This window comes from Zootoca vivipara, chromosome Z2 (assembly GCF_965207765.1).
Source record: "Zootoca vivipara chromosome Z2, rZooViv2.hap1.1, whole genome shotgun sequence".
Taxonomy (NCBI): Eukaryota; Metazoa; Chordata; class Lepidosauria; order Squamata; family Lacertidae; genus Zootoca; species Zootoca vivipara.
Window position 1 is genome coordinate 10,461,097 of NC_142585.1, and position 27,635 is coordinate 10,488,731.

Genomic DNA, 27,635 nt, shown 5'->3' on the forward strand with positions numbered 1-27,635 from the left:
TTCAATCCCGAGACCAATCACAGTCTTCGATTTATCCATACACTCAGGTTCACATCAGAGGTTGGAATGAAACGACAGTAATGAACCCTCTACCAGAATTTTTATGTAACCATTTAGTATATAATTTTATTAAGTTTTCTGTTGTACAATTTAAAACAACTCATTTTACATTCTTAAGATATCAATGACTTCCCTTCTTCTCTTTCCATGGTTCATTTTACATATCATAAATACCTGCATCTTTTACGAAAGCAAAACCATTCAGTATTCCATTATTGCATCCATCAAAACTTGTTTACACTGTTTATCTTAATGCTGCCAGCGTTTTTCAGGGATACACAATTATTTCCCATAAACTTTTTCCAATCTTCTTTAAACGTATGTTCTTCTTGTTCTCTTATTCTATATGTTAAATCTGTCAACTTAAGTTGCCACTCTTCTTTAGTTGGGACCTTGCTCGTTTTCCATTTTGGGGCTAACAAAGCACAGGCTGCAGTAGCTGTATACACCTGGGAATTTCAGTCTGAATTATCCCCAACAGAAAGGACTCTGGATTTTTGGGGAAAGTACGTTTAAACATTCCCCCCCCCCCAATTCATTATGGATCATTTCCCAATACTCTTTTACCCTCTTACAAGTCCACTGCATATGAAAGAACATTCCCTCTGTATGTAACCATTTAGGATCAAAACTGTTAAGAAGGGATAATGCAAAATCTTGATGGGATATTGCTCCTAATTGATAGTGTCTGTTGTTCCACATGCAAATGACCTATTTCAGCATGTTGATCTTAATGAAAGACCTTGGAAATCTTGCTCATGTAGACAAGAGCTATATGATGTCAGTGGTGTTCACCTCTGAATCTGGGGTGTTCAAATAAGGGGTCATGGGTGTAGACAGGGGGGGCAGGAGGGGGCAGCTGCCCCCCCCTAGAAGCAAAAAATTATTGTATTTTACAGACCATAACCAGCACTTTCCCCCTCCAAAAACTGAAGTGGAAAGGGCTTTGCTTTAGCAAGAGCAGCTCTCCACTTGCTGGGGGCGGGGGGGGGGGGGAACACAGCTGTAACAAAAACACATCAAATAAATAAAGCAAAGTGGCTACCGGTACTTTAGCAGTTAAGACAATGGAGCAGAATATCCCTTCAGGCAAGGTTCACCCTATTCACCCTATTGTTATTCAGTGGGAGTTGTTAATGAGCATTCAGGGATCGCATTAACAGTTCTATTGGCGATTTAATGAGGGTGCAGAGGATTCAATTTGACTAAGGTGGCTCTGCAAGGCTAAAAGGAAGTGAATAAGAAGGGGTGTGTGTGTAGCTTTGATAGACACAGTGATGTTTATAAAAAGCAGTGGTGTTCCAGTCTGCCCCTCCTCCAGCATCTGTATACTGTAAATCAGGGGTGGCCACCTCCCGAGAGACTCTGATCTACTCACAGAGTTAAAAACTGGGAGTGATCTACCCCCTTTTGGGGGGTTCAGGTCTAAGCTGTTGAGTTTTTTTAAGGAAGGGAAGCCCTGTTTTGGGGGGTTTAGGTCAAACTTGTTGAGCTTCTTTTAGGAGGGAGGGAGGCCCATTTTTGTTTAGGGCTTCAGGTCATAGTTCAGCTTTTTTTAGGGAGGAGGAAAATTTTGGGTGAGCTTTTTTTAGGGGTGCCAGTGATCTAGCAGTGATCTACCACAGACATCCAGTGATCTACTGGTAGATCACAATCTACCTGTTGGACGTGCCTGCTGTAAATCAAGCAGAGAGAAAGCTGCTTACAAGGCTCCTGTACAGGTGTACTGGTATCTTCCTCTTGCTGCAGAGTTCTAGCATCACAGCGTCACCCAGAGGCACCCACAAATATGAGTTATCCCTCTCTCTATTTCTTCCTTCCTTTCCTCCCTCTTCCATCCTCAATAAAATACTGGGGGGGGGGGCAGATAAGCTCCACATAGAAAGCCCATCAACATGGGGGGGGTGACTCTTTAAAATACAGTATTTACCAGTAATTTTTTGGGGGGGGGGCACCTAGGCCTCTAGGATTTGGCTGCTATGCCTAGGACAATTCAAGAAAGCAGAATGATGCATATGCTATGATAATATTTCAATAGAATCATGGAATAGTAGTCGGAAGGGACCACAAGGGTCATCTAGTCCAACCCCCTGCAATGCAGGAATTTTTCCCCAATGTGGGGCTTGAACCCACAACATGGTTGAAATATTATGCTGATATGCAGCAACGCCTCGGAGCCATCAAGACTGCGGCCCTGTCTTGCCTCGCCCTCGCCCGCCCTGCCACCCCCTCTCCCCTGCCCGACCCTCCCATCCTCTTGCTGCAGAGTTCCAGCTTCACAGCATCACCCAGAGGCACCCACAAATATGAGGTATCCCTCTCTCTATTATTCCTTCCTTCCCTCCCTCTTCCATCCTTAATAAAATACTGGGGGGGGGCAGATAAGCCCCACATAGAAAGCCCATCAAAATGGGGGGGTTGACTCTTTCAAATACGGTATTTACCAGTAATTGGGGGGGGGGGAGAGGCACCTAGAGCTCTAGGATTTGGCTGCTATGCCTAGGAGTAGGACAATTCAAGAAAGCAGAATGATGCGTATGCTATGGTAATATATCAATGGAATCATAGAATTGTAGTCGGAAGGGACCACAAGGGTCATCTAGTCCAACCCCCTGCAATGCAGGAATTTTTTCCTAAGGTGGGGCTTGAACCCACAACATGGTTGAAATATTATGCTGATATGCAGCAACGCCTCGGAGCCATCAAGACTGCGGCCCTGTCTTGCCTCGCCCTCGCCCGCCCTGCCACCCCCTCTCCCCTGCCCGACCCTCCCATCCTCTTGCTGCAGAGTTCCAGCTTCACAGCATCACCCAGAGGCACCCACAAATATGAGGTATCCCTCTCTCTATTATTCCTTCCTTCCCTCCCTCTTCCATCCTTAATAAAATACTGGGGGGGGGGGCAGATAAGCCCCACATAGAAAGCCCATCAAAATGGGGGGGTTGACTCTTTCAAATACGGTATTTACCAGTAATTGGGGGGGGGGAGAGGCACCTAGAGCTCTAGGATTTGGCTGCTATGCCTAGGAGTAGGACAATTCAAGAAAGCAGAATGATGCGTATGCTATGGTAATATATCAATGGAATCATAGAATTGTAGTCGGAAGGGACCACAAGGGTCATCTAGTCCAACCCCCTGCAATGCAGGAATTTTTTCCTAAGGTGGGGCTTGAACCCACAACATGGTTGAAATATTATGCTGATATGCAGCAACGCCTCGGAGCCGTCGTGACTGCGGCCGTGCCTCGCCTCGCCCTCGCCCACCCTGTCACCCCCTCTCGCCTGCCCGACCCTCCCGTCCTCTCCAGCCAAGCAGGGTAGCCGCCGCCGTTGCCAGCCCCAGAAGCACAAGGTGGCCGCTGCCGCCCCTGCCACCACCACAATGTCATCAGGCCAGCTGGCCCTGTAGCCCCGCCCACGTTCCCACTTTGTGGCCCCGCCCCTGAATGACCATGGCTTGCCCCCCCCTAGTTTTGATCCTGGCTACGCCCCTGTAAGGGGTGAGGAATCTTCACCCTGTAGGCCCATTTTTCCGGAACAAGGTGTACAAGACATCACCCAACCACTCCAGATTTGCACAGGATTTACTCCTTAGCTTTTTCTCCTCCTGAATTAATAGGAAACTAAAACATTATTTTAAAGATCTCGAAGTGAAACAGAATGCATCACAGTTAACAACAACAACAACAGAAATCTTGTGCTAAAATTGGCTATTAGCAGCCCACAAGGGGAAAAACTCACCAACTTTGTAGTGTATACATCCTTCCAGGTCACCCACAGACACCCAGCCTTGTCGCTTTTCCACATCCGGATCATTCCGCAAAATCTTATTCCTCAGCCAGGATAGATAGTAGACACGTAGCTTGTTCTTTTTGCCTGCCAATTTATTGGACCAGAAATAGAAAATGAATTTTGTTTAAAAACTTAACTTCTCTACATGACTGTGGAGTGCTAGGCTGTATCACACCACCAACTTGGCTGGAAGTAGTTTTGAGGTTGGTACTATCTTAAACTAAGAGGAAAGATGCCTAATATCAAGCCAGTATCGACTATTCTGGCTGCATAAACACCATTCCATTAGGACACATTTAAAACACGTAGCTTCCTCCCCCCAAAATCCTGGGAACTGTGGTTTACCCCTCACAGACAGGGCCATCTTAAGCATATCGGGTGCCCTGGCGCCATGGTGTGAAGATCACTCCAGCGCCCCCACTGCCCCATTTCCCACCGCAGCTGTCTGGCGGGCGCAGCGCCGCTGCAGTGCGCACAGCCGCGCGACGCCCCCCCCCCCTGGCGGCCCAGCGCCACCCAGGCTTGCCTTAGAGCCGGCCCTGCTCACAGAGTTGCAATTACCAGCACCATTAACAAAGTACGGTCCCCAGGGTTTTTGGGGGGTGGGGTGGGGTAAGCCAAGTGCTTTAAATCTGTGGTGTACATACCAAACCTCTGTCTTGCAGTTGTTTCCGCAAAGACTCGGGCAGAGGTCTTTCTAATATCTACTTGACTAATATCATTTTAAGCAGAGATGTCAGGCAGCGAAGCCAGGGTGTTTCTGCGTGCAAAACTCATGCTCAGTGATGGATCTATGTCCTTGGACCATCACAGTCAGACAGTAAAGCAATAGCACCACTCTGTGGTGAGAATGTATGCAAAAAAATAAACGAATACTGTACTTGTGTATATGTGCCCTCAGACGTGCTCCTACGGTAGTTCAGTTAAGCTTTTGTTGTGTGAGCCAAGCCTTATGAAAGGCACCACTCCTTAGTATCACTAGCACAACTGCAGCTCAGGGTGACGTTCCAAACAATATGTTTTTTACCCCAGATCTTTTTGTCGGATCTCCTTTGTTTACTTTGTAGTAGCTCCTTCACTCCACACCCTATGCGGCGAGGGGTAGTGAAGCTTCAGCCCAGATTTGTATTCATGTGCAGCCCAATGCTGTGGTGGAGATTAAAATTGCCCCATCTCAGCACTGGGCAGGGTGGAGTGGTTTAAACTGTGGGGATGAATATAATGTGTAGTACATCTATGTGTCTGTGTGCGTGTGTTTAGGCATGGGCCTATATCATGTGTGCGCAGGGTAGAGAGAGGGTGTGTTGCTATGTATGTATGTATGTATGTATGTATGTATGTATGTATGTATGTATGTATGTATGTATCCAAGATGATGTACACAGTTGCTGTGTGGTCTGCCTGTGTGCTGAGTGTGTCTGCTGCACAGGTGGGGTTGTGTGTGCATACATGCATACCGGTACATGAGCATGGGCCCTCATTTTTGTGTGTGTGTGTGTGTGTGTGTGTGTGTGTGTGTGTGTGTGTGTGTGTAAAAAGCCCCATTACTTCATCTTTCAACAAGTCTTATTTACTCTGTTTCAATTTTGTTGGTTCAAAACATGTCCTAAAGGTTGAGGGCATTCTGTTTTAGTGAGCTGTCGCCCCCCTTTATTTTGTCATAAGCCATAATCTCTGTGTGTGTGCATCAGCATTGTTCAGAATAACAACAAATATGACCACTCCTGTAGGAGATAACTTTGCACAGGTGAGTTATGGGTCTTATCATGAAAACCCCCCTGGATGGGGTTAATACCTGTCTTTCCATGCTTTCTGACAAAGAGCACTTCATATCATGGAAATCTGAACACTCTGTAACTAAGTCTGTTCCCATAAAAGTTAGTACTGTATATAATTTGCAAACTTTAGTGGAGAGTCTAGGGCTGGATCGAAACCCACCTTTTAAACGTTATTAGAACAGTATTAAAAATATCATTCTAAAACGTCAAGGCGTTTGGTTTCTTCCTTCCCTTTGTTTCCCACAAGTTTTACCAGGTATTTTTTGGGACAGGGACAGCTCTGCAGCGCCCTCTGGTGGCACATTTAAACAACACATTACTAACATTTGAAAAGAACTTCCTATGGCAATATGGTTATCAGAACCATTTTTGAAATTCATTTTTAGCACCAAAAACCATGAGTGCACATCCACCCTAGGCCACACCTACCACCATCATGATCATTACTATTAATGTTAAAAATGTATATCCTGCTTTCCAGTGCCCAGGTGTCAAAGCAGCTTGTACAGGTACAAGATGCAAATTTTAAAACATAAATGAGCTTTCAAAAATTTAAAGCCTCAGAAACTAAAAACCTCAGAAATGCAAACAAACAAACAAAAAGATTCTAAAGCATCAGAGAAGCACTCATGATGCAAAGCCCCCTCCCTGAAATAAAACAGTTTTAACCAGGCATCCAAAATTCAGCAGCGATTGTGCCTGTCTGACTTCTACTGGCAGGGAACATAGAGTAAGACTCATAAGACTGAAGGCATCTCTTCTTGTTGTGCTAACAGGACTCCCTCAGATGATACCAGTGATCAAACAGGGATGGCCAGGGTAAGGTGGCTGTGACCCATAATTTCAGAACACTGATACCAGACATATACATGCCTAGCCTGTGCTCAGGGAGGAATAATTTAATGGTTGCTGCCATCAGCTTCCAGGGCAGGGATGGAAGCCACATTAGAGAAACAAGCACAGAGAGATTGATGCTGTTAGACTCAAAAGCCAGCTTTAAACTAGTTTTAAGTATCTGGTGTACTCTATAAATCTTGCAAACCACTTTACATACTAAGCAGGCAATGAAACACCCTGAATCACATCTGCCCTAGATACAAGGGTTGTCAGCATCAGGAGGGGCCGGTGAGTTTTTACAACTCAATCTGCACTCTAATCTTCTTTGTAATTGCTTCTGGTCCTACTGTAGGTCAGATGGTTCCAGGCTCCGAACAAACCTGAGATGGTAATTAGCACATTGAGTCCTTCGAGCACATCCATCTGTTGGAACCGCCTCCTGGTTATCAATGAGTAAACTCTTCCTTGGCCGCTTCTGTCTAGAAGCCACAATCCATTCTCAGTCCCCACAAGCAAATTCACCCCTGTTAAAATATGGAAGAACACCAAAATCAGTGCAAGTAATCCTGACAATATAAACCATCTAAAGGAAATTTGGACCACTTCCTCACTGGAGAGCGAATGGATGGAACAGCACTATATTCAACAGCTCTTACTCAAGACAGGTGGGACCTGCAACATAGCCTGTGCACACATTACTGCCTTCAAGCACAACTAGTCTGTTGGTTTTCTCAATTCCTGTGGAAGCTGGTTTTGGTGGGGAAGTGCATCAAAACAGAGCATTTAATACAAATCAGAGAATCGTAGAGTTGGAAGGGGGCCTTGAGGGTCATCCTGCAATGCCGTCCAACCCCCTGCAATGCAGGGCTCTCAGCTAAAGCATCCACAACAGGTGGCCATCCAACCTCCAAGGAAGGAGAGGCCACAACCTCCCGAGGGAATCTGCTGAACAGCTCTTCCTGCCAGAAAGTTCTTCCTAATGTCTAGTCAGAATCTCCCTTCTTGTAACTTCAAATGGCAGGACAGATACGGATGAAGCTAATGTTGTGTGCATGCTGCTTCCCAAACCAGCAGTGAGAGTGCACTGGATGCAGATTCAGTGGGAGTGTGTGCACGACCATAATGTTGCACTGTGGCCTGCTCCTGTCCAGGGTGCCAGCCAGCCCAGCTGGCTGGCCTGCTGTGACCTTTCCCAGAATGCTCCATTCTCTTCCCCCCTTCTTGCCATCTCAATAGAGAGCATTCCATGGTCACTGAGTACGCTCAGTGTTAGACTGTTTAGGGGGCTGTTCCACTCAAACCTCCAAATGATTTTTATTGGGTTTCGATGACAACAAGAAAAGCAGTGTTAACAAAAACTGAACTAAGCTAGTGGAGGTATCTATCAGATGGGTCTTACGATGCACATATTGTGAGTCAAACTACTCTTTGTCCATTTGAGTCATTTCCTCGCCTTAGTAAATCTCTCATTCGTCCATCAGGAAGAGGACACATTTAAAATATGACCCTCCCCAGATCGACGACTCGAGTTGTTGGAGGTTCTAGTAAATTCCAGTTCTTATTGACATATGCCAGAAAAGGCATCCAAATCACATCAGATTAGTGATTTTCCGCCATCCCTCCAATTATTGTTTGCTATTTTTCTGCCATCCCTCTCAGCCTTTCAAAGAAGGCCAAGACTTGGATATTATCTAGCTACTCTTTGGCCATAAATCCTGTTTTCCGGTGACTTGTCAACTCGGTATGTGCTGCCGCAAACAATAGTGCTACCCTACTGATTCTTTGAGAACTCTACAGAGGATCAAGCCTTGATCCCCCTCCTAAAGTATTTAGAACCTTGGGGTTCCCCTGAGCCTGCTGATGCCCCACCATTGTGCATGGGCATTCTGATTTTGGCTATATTAGTATATTCAGCGAAAGTTTCATTCAGAGGTAGCATGCTAGGGAATAACCCCTGCTGTGGGGCAGATGTGGGGTGGAGAAACCTGCTTTGTGGGCATCTGGTTAGCCACTGGCTAGAATCAAGATGCTGGACTAGATTGTTTGTTGCTCTGATCCTGCAGGGGTCTAGGTTTGTTTTTTTGTTTATATTTATTTAATTTGGGTTTTTTTGGGGGGGATTATTTGCATTTCTCTAAAAGCATTTAATAGGGACCAGTTTACCTACGAGATTGCCTTACTCCACATGCGCCCAAATGACTGATCAGCAGAATTGGCATTACTGCAGGTGCCAAATAATACTGTTTCTGCATTTGTAAGAACTCATTTAGTGTGGCATCACTTGCACTTTGGAACTCCCTGCCTATTGAGATCAAGCTGGTGCCTTCACTGTACTCTTTTTGGCACCTGCTAATATATATATATTCATGTTTAGCTAAGCCTACCCAAATTCTTAGAAACGCTGGTGTGAATTTTAATCTGTTTTAGTATTTTAACTTCTTGCATGTTTTAATGCATTGCCATTTTTCTTGATTTTATAGTTTTATTTTTGAGGGTGTTCCTTTTGTGTTTTTTTTTTACAATCAAACAGTGTGTAAATTTTATTAAACAAACAAACAAACTACTTAATATCTAAACATCTCCAAATGGCATGTAAAAATGATATGAAACAATTGAAATGTCATAAAAGCTGCAAAACAGCACTACGAAAACAGATTTTTAAAATAGCAGGGTTCAATTTCATGGGTCAGGAAAAGTCTAGGCAGAAAGAGATGCCTTCCCAAGATGTCTGATGGATGATGCTTCATGAATGACAGAGGAAATGACATTCCACAGAGCAGAGACAACGGCATAAAATTCCAATTTTCGGGTCACCACGCAGTGATAATCCATAGAGTGATGGCTTCAATCAAGACCCTGGGGGAACAGTCAATATGTGGCATTTAAGGCTTACGTCTGTCATCCCAACCCCATGTACCTAGGATTAAGTACCACTGACTTCAATAGGACTTACTTCTGAGTAGACATGGTTAGGATTGCTCTGCCAGTTAGCTTTTCTGGGGAGAGAAGGGCCCATTGCAAGGTAACAATTTTTGAGTTCCCATAGATTTGTCATTAAATGTCACTTGGAGTGGGGTACCCACTCTCGAGAAACATCCTAAGTTAAACAAAACTTGCAAAATTTCTCTGGGTGAGACCCTCAAGTATCTGTCTACAGTTAAATTGTTTTCAAGCCAGCACAACTGCTGAGGACTTCGGCTTTGAGCTGACACCCAACAGGCGAGGCTTCCATTTGGTTGCCATGTTTGATAAGGTTTCTTATCGAAGTGTTCCTGGCGGAAATAATGAGATGGCATAAGGTATTACACAGCACAAAAGAGAGAGAAAAAGCAGCGGAATGCTAGCAATGGGCTGGTAAGAACATAGCGCTCTCCACCTCAGCACACATATCATTACCAGCTTTGCTATGGTGTTCTGTTCTTAATTTAAAATCTTGGCCTCCTCCAAACATACATCACATGAAACCCAGAGAGCTGTAAACTGTAAATCTACACTTCCTGGGATAATTTCTTCCGGCATTTCATTCATTTATTTTGTTTCTCGTTTAAGGCTCAAATCAAGGCAGGAGGTGTGGGTAAAATATTGTATCAGCTCCATGGAGCTTGTCGTCGTGCTGCCTGGTGTCAGGAAGATGGAAAATTAAAGCTGATGGGGAGCTAAGGCATCAATAATGAGGATGGATCTTTAAATGACAGGCAGTGCAGTCTACCCAGCATCACACTCAGATGCAGGAAACTGGGCTTCATGTCAAGGCCAGATCAGAGGCAGAGAATTGCACTGAGGATCATAGTACATTCTAAGACCAATGGTAGCTGGACACCACAAGGCTGCAGTCCTGCAAACCTTCCAGCACCCCTTCCAGGATTTCTGTTGCAGAGTGTTCTCCACTTCAGAAAGTGATGTTCTCAAGTTACTGCCCAGGACAGAAAATGTACTGGTACCACAAGACCTCTCTGGGCATGACTTGAGAGGCAGAAAGAAGCAAAAAGCTGACACATGCGCTAAACCACGTCCCTACTGATGCTCCAGAAATGGGTAAGACTGGGTTACAAAAACTCTGTTGCTACCCAGCTGTTGCTCAAGCAACATCTCCTGTTGGACAGCTCCTCTGATGCTTTTAGTGCACTTTGTATTGAACCTGATCTTGCCTTGCTAGCAGGTGCTCCAGCTGCATCCCAGGACACTTCACCCCAACAATCAGGGTGAGCAGGAACGGGGCAATTTACTGAATGGGAACAGAAACAGGACTGCAATACCTCAAGGACCGCCTCTCTCCCATATAAACCGATCTGGAGTCTTCGTGTGCCTCTTTTTCCATGAGAGGTCCAGAAGGTGGTAACATGAGAACAGGCCTTTTCTGTGGTGGCTCCCTGTTTGTGGGATGCTCTCCCCAGGGAGGTTCACAAGGCACCTTCATTTTTAAGCAGGCCTTGGGTTGATTAATATTCTACAGCAGCGATCAGCAACCTTTTAAAGCTGTGGGCCGGTCCACTGTCCTTCAGACCATGTGGTGGGCTGGACTATATTTTGAGGGGTGGCCGGGAAATGAACGAATTCCTATGCCCCAAAAATAACCCAGAGATGCATTTTAAATAAAAGGACACATTCTACTTATGTAAAAACATGCTGATTCCTGGACCGTCCATGGGCCGGATTGAGAAGGCGATTGGACCGCATCTGGCCCACGGGCCTTAGGTTACCTACCCCTCTTCTACAGCCTTTTAAATGTGTCTGTGGGAAGGGGGGGAGGCTATGGCTTTGCTGTTGTGTTTTAATTATTTACTTGTACATAAATCTATGTAGTACATAAATCAAACAAATACATAACAATCTAACAAATACATACGCAGTACATAAATCTAACAAATAATAACAGCAACATAGGAAGCTGCCTTGCAATGAGTTAGGCTATTGGTCCATCTTGCTGCATATTGGCTACACTGACTAGCAGCAGCTCTCCAGGGTTTCAGGTGGAAGTCTTTCCCAGTCCTACCTGGAGATGCTGGGGATTGAACCTAGGATCATGCAAAGTAAGTGCTCTTCCAGGGTGCTATGGCCCTTCCCCCTATATTTTTAAAGACCTGAACAAGCCTCCAAGAACCTCAGAATTACAAGCCATCTATTTCTGCTTCAGATAATCTTCCTTACCCCACAATGCGGAACACAAGATCTCTGAGTTGAACTTCTTTTTGTATTTGCGGATTTCTGGACTGTCACTCTGTGGCCGGATATTGGTGGGGTTCACGTTGACAACGGAACCTTTCCTTGCATTTTGCCTGCTGGTGGGCTCTGGTTTCACACTGGATGCTGTGGAAGAGAAGCAGAGGGTTTTTATAAAATGATTGTTGTGTTTTCTTGCACAACGCATAGCTTGTGAGGCAACTGTGCCCCACACTCTTAAGTGTACCCCTCATGAATGCAGGATTTCAAATCTCTTTTTGAAAGACATCTAATATGTCACATCCACAATATACATTTAAAGCACATCGCTTCCCCCGAGGAATCTAGGGAGCTGTGGCTTGTTAATGATGCTGCAAACTATAGCTCTGTGAGAGAGCATTTGCTTTAAATTCATGGTGTGGATGTGACCTAAGGGCCAGAACACAAGTGATGCTATACATTTGCATTTAATGTTCACATTTTAAAAATACAAATAGCAACTACTGGAAGGAGCCTGATAATGTTTGGGATCAGAGCAGGTGGGGTACAGGGAGTTTTGTCATTCCTTTGAAGCAAAAATCATTTCTTTGAAGCAACTATTTGCATGGTATTTCCTATGCATTGACATTCCATATTGGCACTAGTAAATGTGACAGACCAGTGTATTCAGCCCACAGGTGCTTGCCTGCTAAGAGAATGTCACTGGAGTCCACCTTCTACCAGGTGAATTTGAAGGTCACGGAAAACCATACACAATGGTTTACCATTCATGGTTCACTTGAATAAACCACAAATGGGAAGCCAAAACCGAAGTTTGGCTTGGAGCAGAGGTGGATTAGAGTAGTGTGCCCAGTTCTGCCGCACTGGGCACTGGGCCTAGGGAGTTCTCCAGGGCATTGCAACTATGATGTAGTGAACTGAGCAGAACAGTAGGCAGGAGGTGGAGAGGGCATCAAATTTTGGCCTTGCACAGGGCGATGCATAAATTTGAAAGACCCAAATTTGCTTGGAGTGGAGCAAGCCATGATCCTTGTAAGGCTAAGACACGGATTGGGCTGGTTGACTATGTCAATTTCAGTTTCTCATCTTTCTAATCTTAAGTTCAGTTCTCTACATTTCCACATCAGTTTGTGATTTAAAATACAACATTTCAGTTTAGTCCTAATATACACCTTTTTGTATGCATTTTTGTCTAATGCATATTTTTTCAAAGCAAAGTTTTCACTAATACATGCATTTATATGCACACTTTTGTTCATATGTGTGTTTTTGTACACACTGCTTGACTGGAGTCCTGCTTGTAAAATTTGGAGAAGGGCACATTATGAAGGATGCCTGTGCTTTGGTTCATGCATTGTAAGTTCATCTTTAGATGTGCAACCAAACTGAATTTCTCCCTTATCCCTATCCAGGAATTGCGGTTTGTTCCACTAGTGCCAGGGGAGAAGCAGAGTAAAAGTCACCTGATTATGGAAAACCATTGTGCGTCATTTACAAGTGAATGCTACCATTGAGCCAGACCATTAGTCCATCTAGCTCATTATTGTCTACACTGACTAGCAGAGGCTCACAAGGGATTCAAATGGGTATCCCACTCTGGCCCTGCCAGCTGCTCCTAGAGATGGTGGGATTGAACTTGGGACCTTCTGCATGCAAAGCAGATGTTCTGCCACTGAGCTATGGCTCCACCCTGCATTCTGAAGAGTACAATGTGTGTTTCCCTTCTGCCCTCCAAAAGAGGCAAATATGGCATGTTCTGTAATAAAAGCAGGTATACTCACGAGAACCACAGTCTAGCCCAGTTGGACTTGAAGGAGGTGACATTTGTAGAAGCCTAGGATCTATGAATGATGTGAATGATGTCGTAGAGGAGGAACTATTTTTTGAGGGGGTGTTGTTAGTGCTCGGTGCCTAAAATGGGGGAAAAAGTTACGATGAAACAAAGGAACTTAATTACAACTGACTGCATTGATGGTGCTACATGTATACTATACGGTGACCTTTCCTAACCTTGGGCCCCCAGATGCTGTTGGACTACAACTGCCATCATCCTTAAGACAGCAAAACCAGCAGTCAGGGATGACGGGAGTTGTAGTCCAACAAGATCTGGGGGCCAAGGTTGGGAAAGGCTGCCGCCACTGGGACAGATGGTTCTACTTCAACACCCTCCTTAAAAAAAAACCCCAAACTAAACTAAAACCTTGCTTTGAAAGTGATACTACAACTTAATTACAGTGGTCCCTCAGTTTACGAACTTAATCCATTCCGGAAGTCCGTTCTTAAACTGAAGCTGTTCTTAAACTGAGGCACACTTTCCCTAAATAGGTCTCCCACTGCCAGTGCCCTTCCACCGTTCAGATTCTGTTCCTGGACTGAGGTAAAGTTCAAAGACTTCTGGTTTTGCGGAAGTTCGTAACCTGAACAGTTCATAAACAGGGCTGTTCGTAAACCGAGGTACCATGGTAGAGCTTATGTACATTGCATTCTACTGGGTTGCTGCACTAAGATGCCCTGTGGCAAATGCTACTAGAAAGCCACCTAAGCTGTGAAGAAGAAAGATGGGTAATATGGGAAGAAGCAGTAGGTCTGGCCAGAGCCCTAGTTGGGTGAGTAGTAGCGTCTGGCCCACTGCTCTGATACCCCTTCCAGACATCCAGTAAGACTGGGTACTTATCAGGGCTCTGGAATGGAAGGTGTGCAGAAGTTCCAGCTGGGGTAACTCTGTTGGTAGAGCATGTGGCTCTTAATCTCAGAGTCATGGGTTCAAGCCCCGTGTTGGGCAAATAGATTCCTGCATTTAGACTAGATGATCATTGTGGTCCTTTCCAACTCTACATTTCTGTGATTCTCTGATTCTAGAAGGTGGAAGTGGATCTAACTATCAGAAATCTGGATGGTTAGCAGTGGATTGTACTCTAAAGCTTCATTGGAAAGGAAAACAAAGGGTAAATAAATCTAGTTATTTTACATCTATAAAAATTATACAGTAATAACATGTGTAGGACAGGTTATTTCTCTTCACCACCACACAGACACACATATTAAATCTCCCTTCCAAAACAGCTGAAAGGAGAAGACTGAAGTGAATGAACATAAATGCTTTCCTTTAATTTGGAACTTATAACGACCTCAAGTAACTGGCACAGCCTCCCTGTGGATCCATAGCAATGCAGACCAAAACTTCTGGCAAGATGCAATGGAATGCTAATGGCCAATATCTTATCACCCTTCAGGATAAAACAGATTTTGTCTTACTAAAAAGGTAAAGGGACCCCTGACCATTAGGTCCAGTCGTGACCGACGCTTGGATTGCGGCACTCATCTCACTTTACTGGCCGAGGAAGCCGGCGTACAGCTTCCGGGTCACGTGGCCAGCATGACAAAGCCGCTTCTGGCGAACCAGAGCAGTGCACGGAAACACTGTTTACCTTCCCACTATAGCGGTCCCTATTTATCTACTTGCACTTTGATGTGCTTTCGAACTGCTAGGTTGGCAGGAGCTGGGACTGAGCAACGGGAGCTCACCCTGTCGCAGGGATTCGAACTGCCAACCTTCTGATCAGCAAGCCCTAGGCTCTGTGGTTTAACCCACAGCGCCACCTGCGTCCCACTACTGGGCTGTCTTACTACAGGGCTTTAAAATGTACGACATTTTAGACATTGCTGGACACCTAAAGCTAACAACAACATCAAGAATTCAATAGTCATGTTGTGCAACGTGCTCACATAACTTGCGCAGCATGCGCAAATGATGTCAGCAAGTCATGCGGAATATACACACAGCATGAGCATGTTGCAAGGTACATGACGCCAGCACATCGGTGGTGCTGGTCCCCCTCAATCACAGGGGCAAGCCAGCTCAACTGTCCTGAGATATGAATTTTTGCACACATCTTCTCCTATTAGACACATTTTTGCAAGGCATTTTCCCTAATAGTTTTGTATGTTATTTTCATTACAATATGCATTTTTTGTGTATGCTTTTTTTGATTGGAGAACTGCATCATAAAATTCAGAGAAGTTTGAATCTCAAAGGAAGGGTTGCACTTCAGTTCGTTTATTGTCATAATATGTGACATTTACCTTGTTGGAAATAGGCTTGCTCTGAGGTACCGGAAAGTGGTTCTGAGCAACTTTTAGCTGGTTTGTTGAACAATTCGAAACCTGGCTCTGTTGCAAGAGGTCTGGGAGAAGATAGTTTTGGTTGCTCATGCCCCAGAATCGTTCCTGAGAACTGCAGCCGAGCTTTCCTGCAACATAACCCTGGACACAACAACAACTTTTTAAGAGCTGGTCTGTGACCTAAGTCAAGCTGTTCTCCCCTCCCTTCCTCCCAGCATGCAGCATTGCTCACTTGTGGTAACACTTATGGTAACAAATGCTGGTGAATGTTGGAAGTCCAAATCTCCGTAGTACATCACAGCTAATGAAAATCAGATTATGGCAGGAATGTCAGAGCATCAGGAAAAAAATGTAATAAAATAACGTGACACTGGAAATGGGATTCTGATGGATGGGAGCTGCTTAAAGGACACTGGTAATGCTCCATGTTTATACAGTGAAGTTCATCTTCAAAGCACTTCGCAAATGATATCTAATCCATCCTCTCAGGCCCCCAAGACAGAGAGGCAAAGAAGCATTAGCATTCCAGCAGCAGGGTAATGAAGTAGAGTCTCTTTAAGAAGCCAGCATCAAAACTAGAAGAAGGGTGGATCTCAGAGATTGCTTCACCTTGTAAGAGCGCCTCTTATGATCTTCTACTAGGGAAGCTCTACCCACAACCCCTTTCATCCAGAGGAAGCCAGAAAGGTGGCTGGGAGGAGGAGGAGGAGGAGGAGGACCTTTTTTGGGGGGGCAGTGGTGCTGAGGCTTGGTATGAACTATAAAAAAGGGGGAAGTGTGACTCCTTGCTGAGCCTTCAGAAAACAATAAAATGTAAGGCTCACCTTTTTTTTAATAGATCTTTGGAAATGAAGCCAAAGAGTTTAATCTGGGTGTTCGCTTGGCACTGAAACTGAATTTAGCCTGTGATTTTATTTCTTGGATTTTTTTTTAAAAAGGATTTTGAGTAAAAGGAGAGGTGGAATCTATCCCCCCCCCTCACCCAGGAGGGCTTCCTGCAATCTAGCTCTGTGTTCAGATTTCTTTCCAATGGTTACTGATTTAAGCTTTCAAGGGATTTTTTTTCTGTTTTGGTGGCAAGGAATTTGGGCTAGAATTGACCAACTGTCCTAAAACTGTTAGTATGGCCAAGATTCCCCACTCCTGGAACTAATCTATACCAGTGAGTTATCTATATATATAAATATGCAAAAAGGGCATGTGGGTGGGTATCCACTTTTCACCAAAACCGCTTGACCGATTGCGCTCAAATTTTGACGCAACATCACATGCGAATGTCCGAAGGAACTTAGAAAGTTACCAAAGACAGATGCCACCTCCGCCAGGTAAACCCCTCCAAAACCCGTTCCAGAACGCACGACTCAGCCAAAAGTGCATGCTGGGAAAAGAACCAGGTTGCAAACCAACGCCCTCTAGTGGCAGCTACACTGGTACTACACCTATAGAACCTTCCCTCTAAACAGCACCTCGGCTGCCGTTTACATACTCGGCCGAATGGAGGTACTGACTCGCCTGGGTGGGGGTTGGGGGGCAGGGGAAGGGATAGGTCAGGACACGGTGGGGCAAGTGGGATGGGGGGAAGAGGGGGTGTGATACATCATGCAACGGGACAGGTTGGGAGGAATCACAGGGAAAACCCGGGGGTGGGGGGAGGGGGCGGAATACGTCATGGATTGACGCAGGGTGGTGGCAGTCACAGGAATTAGCCATGGCAACGCGTGGCAGGGCCAGCTAGTAACATTATAAATGTGTTACAAAAACATGACACAGAGTCACTGTACGGCAGTCAATGGAAAACTGTATTGAGAGCTACAGTATATAACTTTATTTTTCGTAGCACTTTTAAGATCAGTGTAGATCAAGTCCTGATGCAAAGGGTGAGGGGTCACAAAGAGGGGTGAGGGGCGAGGCCTCCCAAAATGTTCAAGGAGGGGGTCTGCTCAATATTCTGCCAGCCTGCAGGAGACCCCGCCAGGCCTTCCCCGCAGCCATGGCAGGACCTGCCAGGCCTTCCTGCAACTACAATGGGCACACCCCAGGCCTACCTGTGGCTGCATCAGGCCTTGCAGGGTAGGCCCCAGTGAGCCTCCCCGTGGCCCCCAAAGTTGGGCAGAACCCTGTGCGGGTGCATGAGCACAAATGCAGAGCCAATTGCACAGCTGGTGTGTAATTAACCTACTGCCACCTGTGAGGACTCTGACTAATGTACAAGCTTATTTTTAATTAAAAAGCTCTTTTTTAAAAAATTAAGATGTGCAATAAGAACAGGCTTCTTCTTATGTTCTGAACTCCAATGCTCTATCACATGGATTTATTATGGCGTGTGCATGCCATAAAATGACTGGCTATGGACCTGGCTGCCAGTAGGTGATCTCTGACCTCTTCCAGTCCTCTGGTCCCATGACAGCTGGAATGCTCCTGGTGCCTGTGAAGGCTGCAAGTGTTTGAATGCCTGACAGTTCTGGGAAGGATGAGGCTCCCATTAAGAACCAAGATGGATGCTGATAGCCTTTGCGCAGCCATTCCCCCTCTAAGCTCTGCTGAAGCAATAACCCACAGAGATGTATTTTATGGCTGGCACCAAAGATAGAAACCAGTCTTCTGTGTGGTTTGCTACAAGAGATAAACAATGGACTGGAGCTAAGCATCTGCGGGTGCCAGCCTGTATGTTTGCAGGCAAACCGTGAATCTTAAGTAGGAACAGCCTGATGTTTCAAAAGCCAAATTGCTAATTGGAAAATGTGGAAATGAGAAGGAGGCCAAGAAGCATTTTGCCTCCTGCTTAGCATTAAGAAACCACAAAAGTAAAACATGAATTGCAATTCTTTCTCTCTTTTGAGTTCTGAGTTCTGCAAACCTTCTTACAGATTCAGCTCTTGGAATGGGAGCAGGGAGGAGGAGGAAGAAGAAGAAGAAAGGGAAGAAGGTTTGTATGCCTTCTCCTCTCCTCACCCCCTTGCCAGGCTCCCAACTCTGCTTCAATGCACTGGTGCCTTTTCAAGGCTTGGACAATCTTCACACACCCCGACTTTAGGACCTATCTCATCACAGCCAAATTGGCTTAATAGCCATTCTCAAAACCCTGGAAATTGTAGACCTGTGATGGGGAAGGAAAGTATCACTAACCAAATTCTCGGCATGCTCACCAAGCTCCAATTCTACAATTCTTTGACGAGATATACAATCCTCTTAAATTTACAAAGTAGGTACAAACTCAGCTTTGTGGGGTCCATAACCTATCATCAAATGTTTCAGAGCCACCTCACTCTCAAACAACGGCTAAATAGAAGAGCAAGTTTAAGCAGTACATAGTTACAGAGGAGGGCTGGTTTCTTGACAACCACAGAATTCGTTCCAGAAACTGGTGCTTCTAGAAGAATTGAGATCTTCTGCAATATGTGGTTATGACCTAGGTCACATCCACAGCATACATTTAGACCATGGGTGAGGAACTCCCCCCCCCCCCCGGCCAAATTTGACAGGTGAGTAAGGCCACAAACCTGCCTGTCACCTGATGTCACTAATAATGTCGGGATTGGGTGCTTTGAAGTCCTGGAGTCAGGTTGGCCCTTTAAGATGCTGTATTTCACCACAAGGGGAGGATGTAAGTCTGGTCGAAAAGGCCTCAGTCTGCTTCCAGCAGACTGGGACTTCCTGGAACAAGTTACTCACTTGGACTTATCTGTGGTCCTACAACTTCTGACCTTCCTTGCCTTCTTCTCCATGGGACCCAGAATCGGCCAGGGAACAAAACAATGGCATTCTGCTGGCTGGCAAATTCCTATTTATATAGGCCTGTGGGCTGAATACTTTCCTAGGTTGTCTTGTAGGGATTCATCTTAACTGGCTGCTGCTCTGTTTTCATTGGATCATCATCTGCCTCTGAGACTCTTAATCACAGGGTCATGGGTTTGAGTCCCATGTTGGGCAAAAAGATTTCTGCATTGCAGGGGGTTGGACTAGATGACCCTTGTGGTCCCTTCCAACTCTACAATTCTATGAATTTTTAAAATACCTTTTCGATCTGATTACTCAAGTTTTCACAGGTCAGGGATGAGAACATATTTCAGCCTGAGCATCTTTCCTTCTGAGCATCTTTCTGGGGGCCACATGCCAGTGGTGTGAGGGGCCAGGGTCAAAAGTGAGTGGAGCAACAGACATACAGTATAGTAGTCTAGTTTCTATACATGCTCACACAAGGTTTAAAGCAGCTCCATTTTAAACTCAGGATACTTTGCTGTGCCACAGAAGTGTAAATGAAGCATTGATCTAATAGACATTTAATCTGGTTTAATATCCTTTCATAATTCCCTCCCTTAACCTGATTACTCTAATTCTCATAAAATGTAAGGATAAAATATGGCTAGCAGTTTTAGCACGTACATTCCAAAGTATGAGTAATTAGGGGTAGAATCCAAATGTACAGACTAGCATGCAGAAAACTGGAAGTATCAGTTCCTGCTTTCCAGCCAATGAGAACAGCAGCTGCAAATTATTGTGGGATGCAAAGCTCGCCTGGAACATTAGGGGTCAGTAGAAACTACATGGGAGAATGTGGGACTTTGGAATGGGTCAAATGAAGTCATTATTTTGTCTTGGGTCAGCCACTATCTTTCTGCCTTAGTACTTCCCCAGGGCCAGTTTCTATAGCATCCTATCCATGCATGATGCTTGCAAAGGGTAATATTAACAATATTACCACAGAAGATGGCAGGATCCCCAAGGACATGCTCTATGGCAGTCATCCCCAAACTTTGGTCCTCCAGATGTTTTGGACTACAATTCCCATCATCCCTGACCACTGGTCCTGTTAGCTAGGGATCATGGGAGTTGTAGGCCAAAACATCTGGAGGGCCACAGTTTGGGGATGCCTGCTCTATGGGGTGCTGGCTTCAGACACTAGGTCCGTTGGCAGACCAACTCTGGATTACAATGATGTCTGCAAATGTGACATTAAAGCTGGTAACATCAACCCCGCCATGTGGGTTGCAGATGAACACAGTGCCTGGAGACAGAAAAGTTGTGCACCCCTAATAGTGACCAGAGGAGGAATGACCACTGCGAGGAGCGTAGAGAGAAGAAACGCCATGGCGCATCTGCAGCAGCACAAACGGACGCCTTCATTTGCCCCAGCTGCAACAAAACATGTCTCTCCCGTATCAGTGTCTACAGCTATTGTGCAGGTTCTATGACCTTCTGACAGTTTGACTTCACCCTCCATTGTCTCCAAAGACAGATGGATGCCAACCAGCATGGCTGCAGTATTAGCAATCAGAATTCGATCTCTCTAGTTCTATGCACAGAGAGATGCCCCTTTGAAATGGGGGTTTGAATTACCTTCTGGTCCATTACTGAACTCTGAGGGTTTGGTTCAGTCTCATCTGGAACTCTTGCCCTTGAGAAACCCATCACTCCATTGCTGGGTGGTTGCCTAGTAACAAAGGCCAATTAGTGGACAGAGATAGGGTAGGGCAGGCAAGAAAGAAAGGAAAACTCAAAATCCACATGCATTCTAAACAAAAATAAAATAAAGTTACTCAATAGGAACAACTGTCTTGCCTTTTTTCTTTTTTCTTGATTTATACAAACATTTGTATACCACTACAGTATTCGTGGTTTTTTTGTTTTTGTTTTTAAAAAGCAAATATCTTCTCAGAGTAGACATACTGAAAGACATGGCTAACTTAGGTTGTAATCAACCACTAGTTTAAAAAATGCAATTATGAATCGCCTCTGATCTTGGATGGTTGATATGTGAAATCACATATCAAGGGCTTCCTGATTCCCATGGAGTTTGGAGTGGCTCCGCCTGCTTTCAAACAATCATGGCAATTTGGGCAGCAACCAATGGCAGTTAAACAGGATTTGCTCCAAAGATATACAGTCCTATCAACCAAAGGTGGCTTTCAAAAGGAACCGGAACAATATTCTTGTCTTTTGTTTCTCTTAGTCCAGGGGTGGGAAACTGGACCCAGAAAGATGTGAACACTGACTATTCAATCACCTGGCCTCATAGGGCATCAGGTGATCAAGACTTTGGAAGGAAGAATTGGGAATGTACTCAAAGCTGCCTCCCAATTATTCCATGAACCCCAGCTTTCATTTAAGTTGGGAATGCAAAGGAAGAAACTTTACAGCTGTGGGCTTGAAGTCAAGCTAGGGCTGCAAAGATTCCCACTGAAAGTGGGGCATTGGTCTCAGCATGAATTTAAACCCAGCACGGACTGCAAACACAGCTTCCTGCAGGAGGTCTTGAGTGGAAGCAGTCCCACTGAGGCAGGCACTCAGTGCCAAATTTAAAAGGCACTATAAGCAAGCTCTGCTTGCTGAAGTATACCCATGAACATGCTTTAAGGTTCCCAATTTCTTCCCTTTGCATTTGTGGAGCAAGTGTGGGACAGGTGGGGGTGGCTGGAGGAAAAACAATACTGTGAGCCAAATCAGGACCCTTGGCAAGCTTATTCCAGCCCATAGGCTGGAGGTTTCCCGTGCATGTATTAGCCCTATGCACCCTCTTAGTGTTTTTAAGTGTCAGGTGTAACTTCAGCCTGAACACAGCAGAGTTTGCGCAGGTTTTTCCGGAAGTTTCTGGCAGTAACTTGAATGACTAGACGTCTGGACGCAGAGTAAACTATATACAGTACAGGATTTATTAAAATAAAAGAAATCCAGAGTTTCTATGTACAACTTTAGAACTCAAAAAACAAAGTAAAATAAATCCTTTCCTCTCTGTCTCTCTCTCTCTCATACAACCGATACAGCACCTCTCCTCCTACACTGACCACACTCACCACACCACGTACTGTGCTAGCTTTCACTGATAACAGGTCTCAGTGCTGATCTTAACCAATGAGAGCGCAGTTACTATGGCAGAAGTAGACCTTGGCTTTCTGCCCAGTGTTAATTGCTTGTCCTAGAGTTGATTGTGTGAAGAAGCAATCTGATGGTTTCTCATGCTACTAATTTAGCAAATCCCGAACACACCCAACAGGAAATGATCCCATGGTGGGGAAGCGGAATCTAGCATTTTACTTAAATAGCAAAAGACACAGGTGATGTTATCAATTGCAACTGGCACACATGCTCTCAAATCTCTGGCTGCAATATGTATGAACGTGGTCATAAAAGGATAAGTCCTTCCATGTTTGTTGCTGGGAATTGTTTGTGTACCATAGACTGTGTCACTCATTCTTTCACCATTTCAGTTGTGAACAGGTATTTTACTGGGAAGCACAAATATATGGATTGTTTCTTCCTAGGGCTTCCCAGTTCTTTGATGCAGCACACCGAGACCCACAGTCATGCAAAAATTGTGCTAGGAATGAGTGTTGGTGTCAGTGTTGACAGGCGGTATGATACCCTCCTGGTATGATATAACACCTTGTTTTTGCAGGCATCAAGAGAACTAAAGTGAAAGAACAAGAAGCCTTTAGACTGGAATAGGGCACATTGGAACCACAAGTGAATCTTAACCACCCTCCTTTGCAGGAAATTGCACCCGATTTTTAGGGAGGTTTGTCGATTCTCCTAATGCAATACGAGACAAACTCCAACCAACCATTACTGTGACAGTTCGTATCTTTTTTCCATGCTCCAGGGGAATATAATAAATGAAATTAAAATTATAAGAGGGCATTAACTTCTGGTTGGTGCATTAAATGTATTATTTGTCTATATAAAGGGTCTGGTCCCACCAGTGGATGAGTTAAGTATACATCTGCTAACTGTTGCTTGAGTAGCAATCTCCAATAACCATAAAAAAATCATGGGCACTTATATTGTAAACCCCAGGCTAAATATACAGGGTGTAGGGTTTTGCTCATAAGGTGAAATTAAGCAACATGGTGAGAATGAGGGAAGGCAGGCAACTTGATAATTTTTAAAATTAAAAATGGATTTTTTAAAAAATGCATTGGTACAACAAGTTGTAAGAAAACATCTGCCCATTTGTACTGCTGGAAACACAATATGAAATAGTATTTTTTTTAAATGAAGTTTCTGACCTTTTGCTGGATTATGGAAGTGTGTTTGTGTTTATGTTTTTATACATACTGTATGCGTATAAACACCTGTGGGATGTTTCTTTATGCTTCATGCTTGCATTATGCTCTGATACAACAATGGGGGCGAGAATCTAACTAATCTTCAATTTATAATGCATGGACAGAGGAAAGAGTAGGAAAGCCAACCTTATCTGATTGCCATCGTTGTCGTCGTCATCACTGCTGCACATCTCATCGCTGGAGGATGAATATTCTGATGATTTCTGGAGCAAGTTGCCACCATCTCTCCCCTTGCCAAAAAAGGGTGGACTCTGGAAAAAGAAGAAGAAGAAGAACTTAATTGATTGCTTCTGTCCACACTGTAACTCACATCATATGAGAAGCCCAGTTTAATTTTTCTTTCAGGTTGTCCTAGAATAAGGGCGATCATTTCAGAATTATACTGCAGCCTCCCCCAACCTGAAGCCCTCTTAATTGGGCTACAATTCCCACCAGCATGAGCACCAAGTCGGGGAAGGCTGCCATAGTGGAACCAGATGCTTCTCAAGGAATAATCCAGTCAGGAGGAAGTTTTGAACCCAGGACAGAAAGCCCCACTGGATTAAGTGGGGCGTAATTCTGAGCAAAGTCACAGTGGCTCAAGCTGCACATGATGGTGGTAGACCGATTTGTTTAAAACTCAGCTTGTACCGATCACGTATACAGGTGAAACTCAGAAAATTAGAACATCGTCGAAAAGTGCATTGATTTCAGTAATGCAACTGATCATTTTTTTTATTTTCCTTTTAATTATGACAAATGCTTTCTTTTGGAAATTCCACAGTAAGAAAACAAATAGTTACAATAATACAAAAATAAACATCGCTATGACATTTCATTAATGACATTCCATTTATAATTGACCCGCCTAACGACCAATAATCACAATGACAACAAATCAAGACTTGATATATATTGCTTTGCATGTCATGCATCTATCTCATAGATTGGTTTCACCTTTAAGTTGCATTACTGAAATAAATGCACTTTTTGACAATATTCTAATTTTCCGAGTTTCACCTGTAAATAGCTTGTGCCTCTCCATTTTTTAAACAAAATGAATGCACAGGTTAGGTTAGCCAAACCATCATTGTTCCCACTGCTTGTCACCCCACACCCTTCCCCACACCCCCGTTGTCCCCCCCCCAAGACAGGTTCCCTTACAATGCTAGAGGCCACCAAGGCAGCTGGAATAATACTGGGCTGCAGGGAGGTCAGCTATGGATGAAGAGCTTGGCACCTTTTTTGCTCAAAAAACATCAACACCTAGTTGCCCCAACCCCTGCTTTATAGGAGAAGATCCATATTTAAACAAATAGGTCTGTTGCTTCCATGTGTAGGGTTAAATTAAAATGGCACAATTGTAGAGAGCATGCTTTGCATTATCAAGTGCCCGGGTTCAATCCTTGGCATCTCCAGGAGGGTCTGGAGAACTCTGGCAACCTGGCGCAAATAATCATAGACACTACAGAGCTAACTTGGTGTAAGGCAGCCACACATCCACATGATTGGCCTCCTCTAGAAGGGGAGAGTGGCTAATTCTTATCAAGATATTTATTTTAAGCACATAGATCAAAGGTTCCCTTGTCTGCAATCCTCTCTTTGAAGATAATTTGTCACTGCAGCAATAAAAATAAAATCTAATTTGCTCTGCATGGTAGTCGAAGCCTCATGATCTAAATCTTGGAATATTCTAAACACCAACTGAGAGGCAAAAAATAAATGAAGTATACTGCTTGCTTTTGATCTGTGTTTCTCTCTCTCTCTCTCTCTCTCTCTCTCTCTCTCACACACACACACACACACACACACACACTGCCCCATTTACTGATCTATTAAAAAGACAAAAAACCCATACAATAAATTAAGGGTGTGTTTTATTTTAAAGGGCAACAAACACAATCATCAGAAGGAAGATGGAGAAGAATTGCAATAGTTGAAAAATATGCTTACGGTAAAAATAAAACCTACTGAAATATGAAACTGATGAGATGCATTTCCAGGTTTCTTGTACGACTGTTGGTGGCTGTTTAGCCTGGACGACCCTGGATGTCCTAAAAAGAAAATTTCAGAGAGAGAGTGGGGGGGAGGAGATATTAGTTCATCAATCATATCAAACATGCAAGGGAGGGCTGGCCCGGTGGCCACTGCTGCCTCTTGTGAGAGCAGAGTTTGTTGTTTGACTATGCACTGTGCGAAGAAGTGCTTCATTTTGTCCCTTAACAGTCACGTTCATTGGATGGCCCCAGGTTCTGGTGTGACAAAAGTTCTTTCTCCACAGCATAATTTTATACACCTTTATCATGTCCTCTCTTACACATTTCCACCACCACCCCATACGAGAAAGAAATAACAGGTTGCTGAAACTATATATAGAACTACATATTTTTAAAAAATCCAAAGAAGAAAACCCGTATCAACAAACAAGAGGGGCTTAGCAAAATTATATTATGAATAGAATGGCCTTGCTATCACGCCCTGTTCCCACTGGGAATGGAAGTGCCTCACAATAATTGCTTGTGTGGACAGAGAAAAGTGTGACCTGTGGATTACCTGAAGTCGATCGCTTGTTCTGATGAGATGCCGACTCCCTTTGTCTGCTGCTGCTGCTGGAGTTGCAGCAGCTGTTGTTGGTTTTCGTTGCGGGTCCCCCCAGGGATGGTTGCTGTGTGCTATAGAGAACAAAGACCAGAAAAGTGGGGGGGAGACAACAACAGACGATGAGAACTCCCACTGCACATTGTTCCAGGGTCTCGAAGCCACTTCTAAAAACAGCCCAACCAATGCTCACAATATCCTTAGGGGGTAGCTATTATAATATCCAGGTGGAAACTTAGCATTCCTGGAATGGCATTCACGTTTAAAATATGCAACAATATTAGGGACACTTCCCCATTCCCCAGATACGGAAATAGGCCTCTTGAGGACATGTAATGTTTTACTCAAACATTAGATGAGCTGCATGACCCCTCAATTCTTCTCTGGCTTGGATTGCAATCTGAATGGGGGTGGGGGAGGGTGGAAATCCACTTCTCTGTTCCACCTACCCAGTCCCTGTCGAAATCCTCTCAACTCTTTCAGCATAGCTGCCAAGTTTTCCCTTTTCTCGTGAGGAAGCCTATTCAGCATAAGGGAAAATCCCTTAAAAAAGGGATAACTTGGCAGCTATGCTTTCAGTCTCTATCAAGTGGTTTAGGGACACTGATGTTTTCTACCTCTCCCACTCCCACTGGCAGCTACCATTATTGGATCAGCAGCAACACCAGTGCACAAGGGTGGAGCAATGCAGAAGTCTTATTCATTCATTCATTCATTCATTCATTCATTCATTCATTTATAGGATCATTGGGGAGTGATCAGGTGGGATGGCCTCAAAAAGCAAAGCAGATTGCCAGTTATGCCGTACTGTTCCCTGATTATCTGGTGGAAATGGCTCATAGATGGCATCTGCCTGCTACACCGCAATGAATTTGTACAGATATATATCAAAGTAAATTTAAGGAGGAATTACCAAGGAGCTTACCTTGATGGGTAACTCTGGTGACCAAGATGATCTCTGGTATAAATTTTTGAGGTTGTCCTTTCAGGAACCTTAAGGATCAAAGCAAATATGCCTGTTCACTGTTCTTACACACATACATGCATAAAACAGTGCATAGCCACCTGCCTATAGTCAGTACAGGCACAGAGTATTAAAAATGTATCCCATCACAATCATTTTACTGATATTCAGAAAACCTAGTCCCCAAGACCCCAATGGAAAATGTGTGAGCAATATTTGGTTTTATTTAAAAGGAAAAGGGGGGGAGCACAGGGACTTCTAGTGGGCAATGAGTAGAAATTCA

The 27,635-nt window shown here is 44.4% G+C and overlaps 1 protein-coding gene across 1 annotated transcript in view; it reads right to left on the reverse strand.

Moving 5' to 3' along the window:
• Nucleotides 1–27,635, reverse strand: part of NRK (Nik related kinase) — a 113,272-nt gene that overhangs the window by 20,743 nt on the left and 64,894 nt on the right. Inside the window, exons 17-26 of the mRNA XM_035113283.3 lie at nt 27,314–27,381; nt 26,344–26,462; nt 25,762–25,835; nt 23,938–24,062; nt 21,086–21,179; nt 15,710–15,889; nt 13,408–13,537; nt 11,615–11,773; nt 6,847–6,990; nt 3,801–3,935 (exon numbers count right to left, since the gene is read on the reverse strand). Coding sequence (XP_034969174.1) covers nt 3,801–3,935; nt 6,847–6,990; nt 11,615–11,773; nt 13,408–13,537; nt 15,710–15,889; nt 21,086–21,179; nt 23,938–24,062; nt 25,762–25,835; nt 26,344–26,462; nt 27,314–27,381 — 1,228 coding nt within the window. The remainder of the gene's footprint in view (nt 1–3,800; nt 3,936–6,846; nt 6,991–11,614; nt 11,774–13,407; nt 13,538–15,709; nt 15,890–21,085; nt 21,180–23,937; nt 24,063–25,761; nt 25,836–26,343; nt 26,463–27,313; nt 27,382–27,635) is intronic.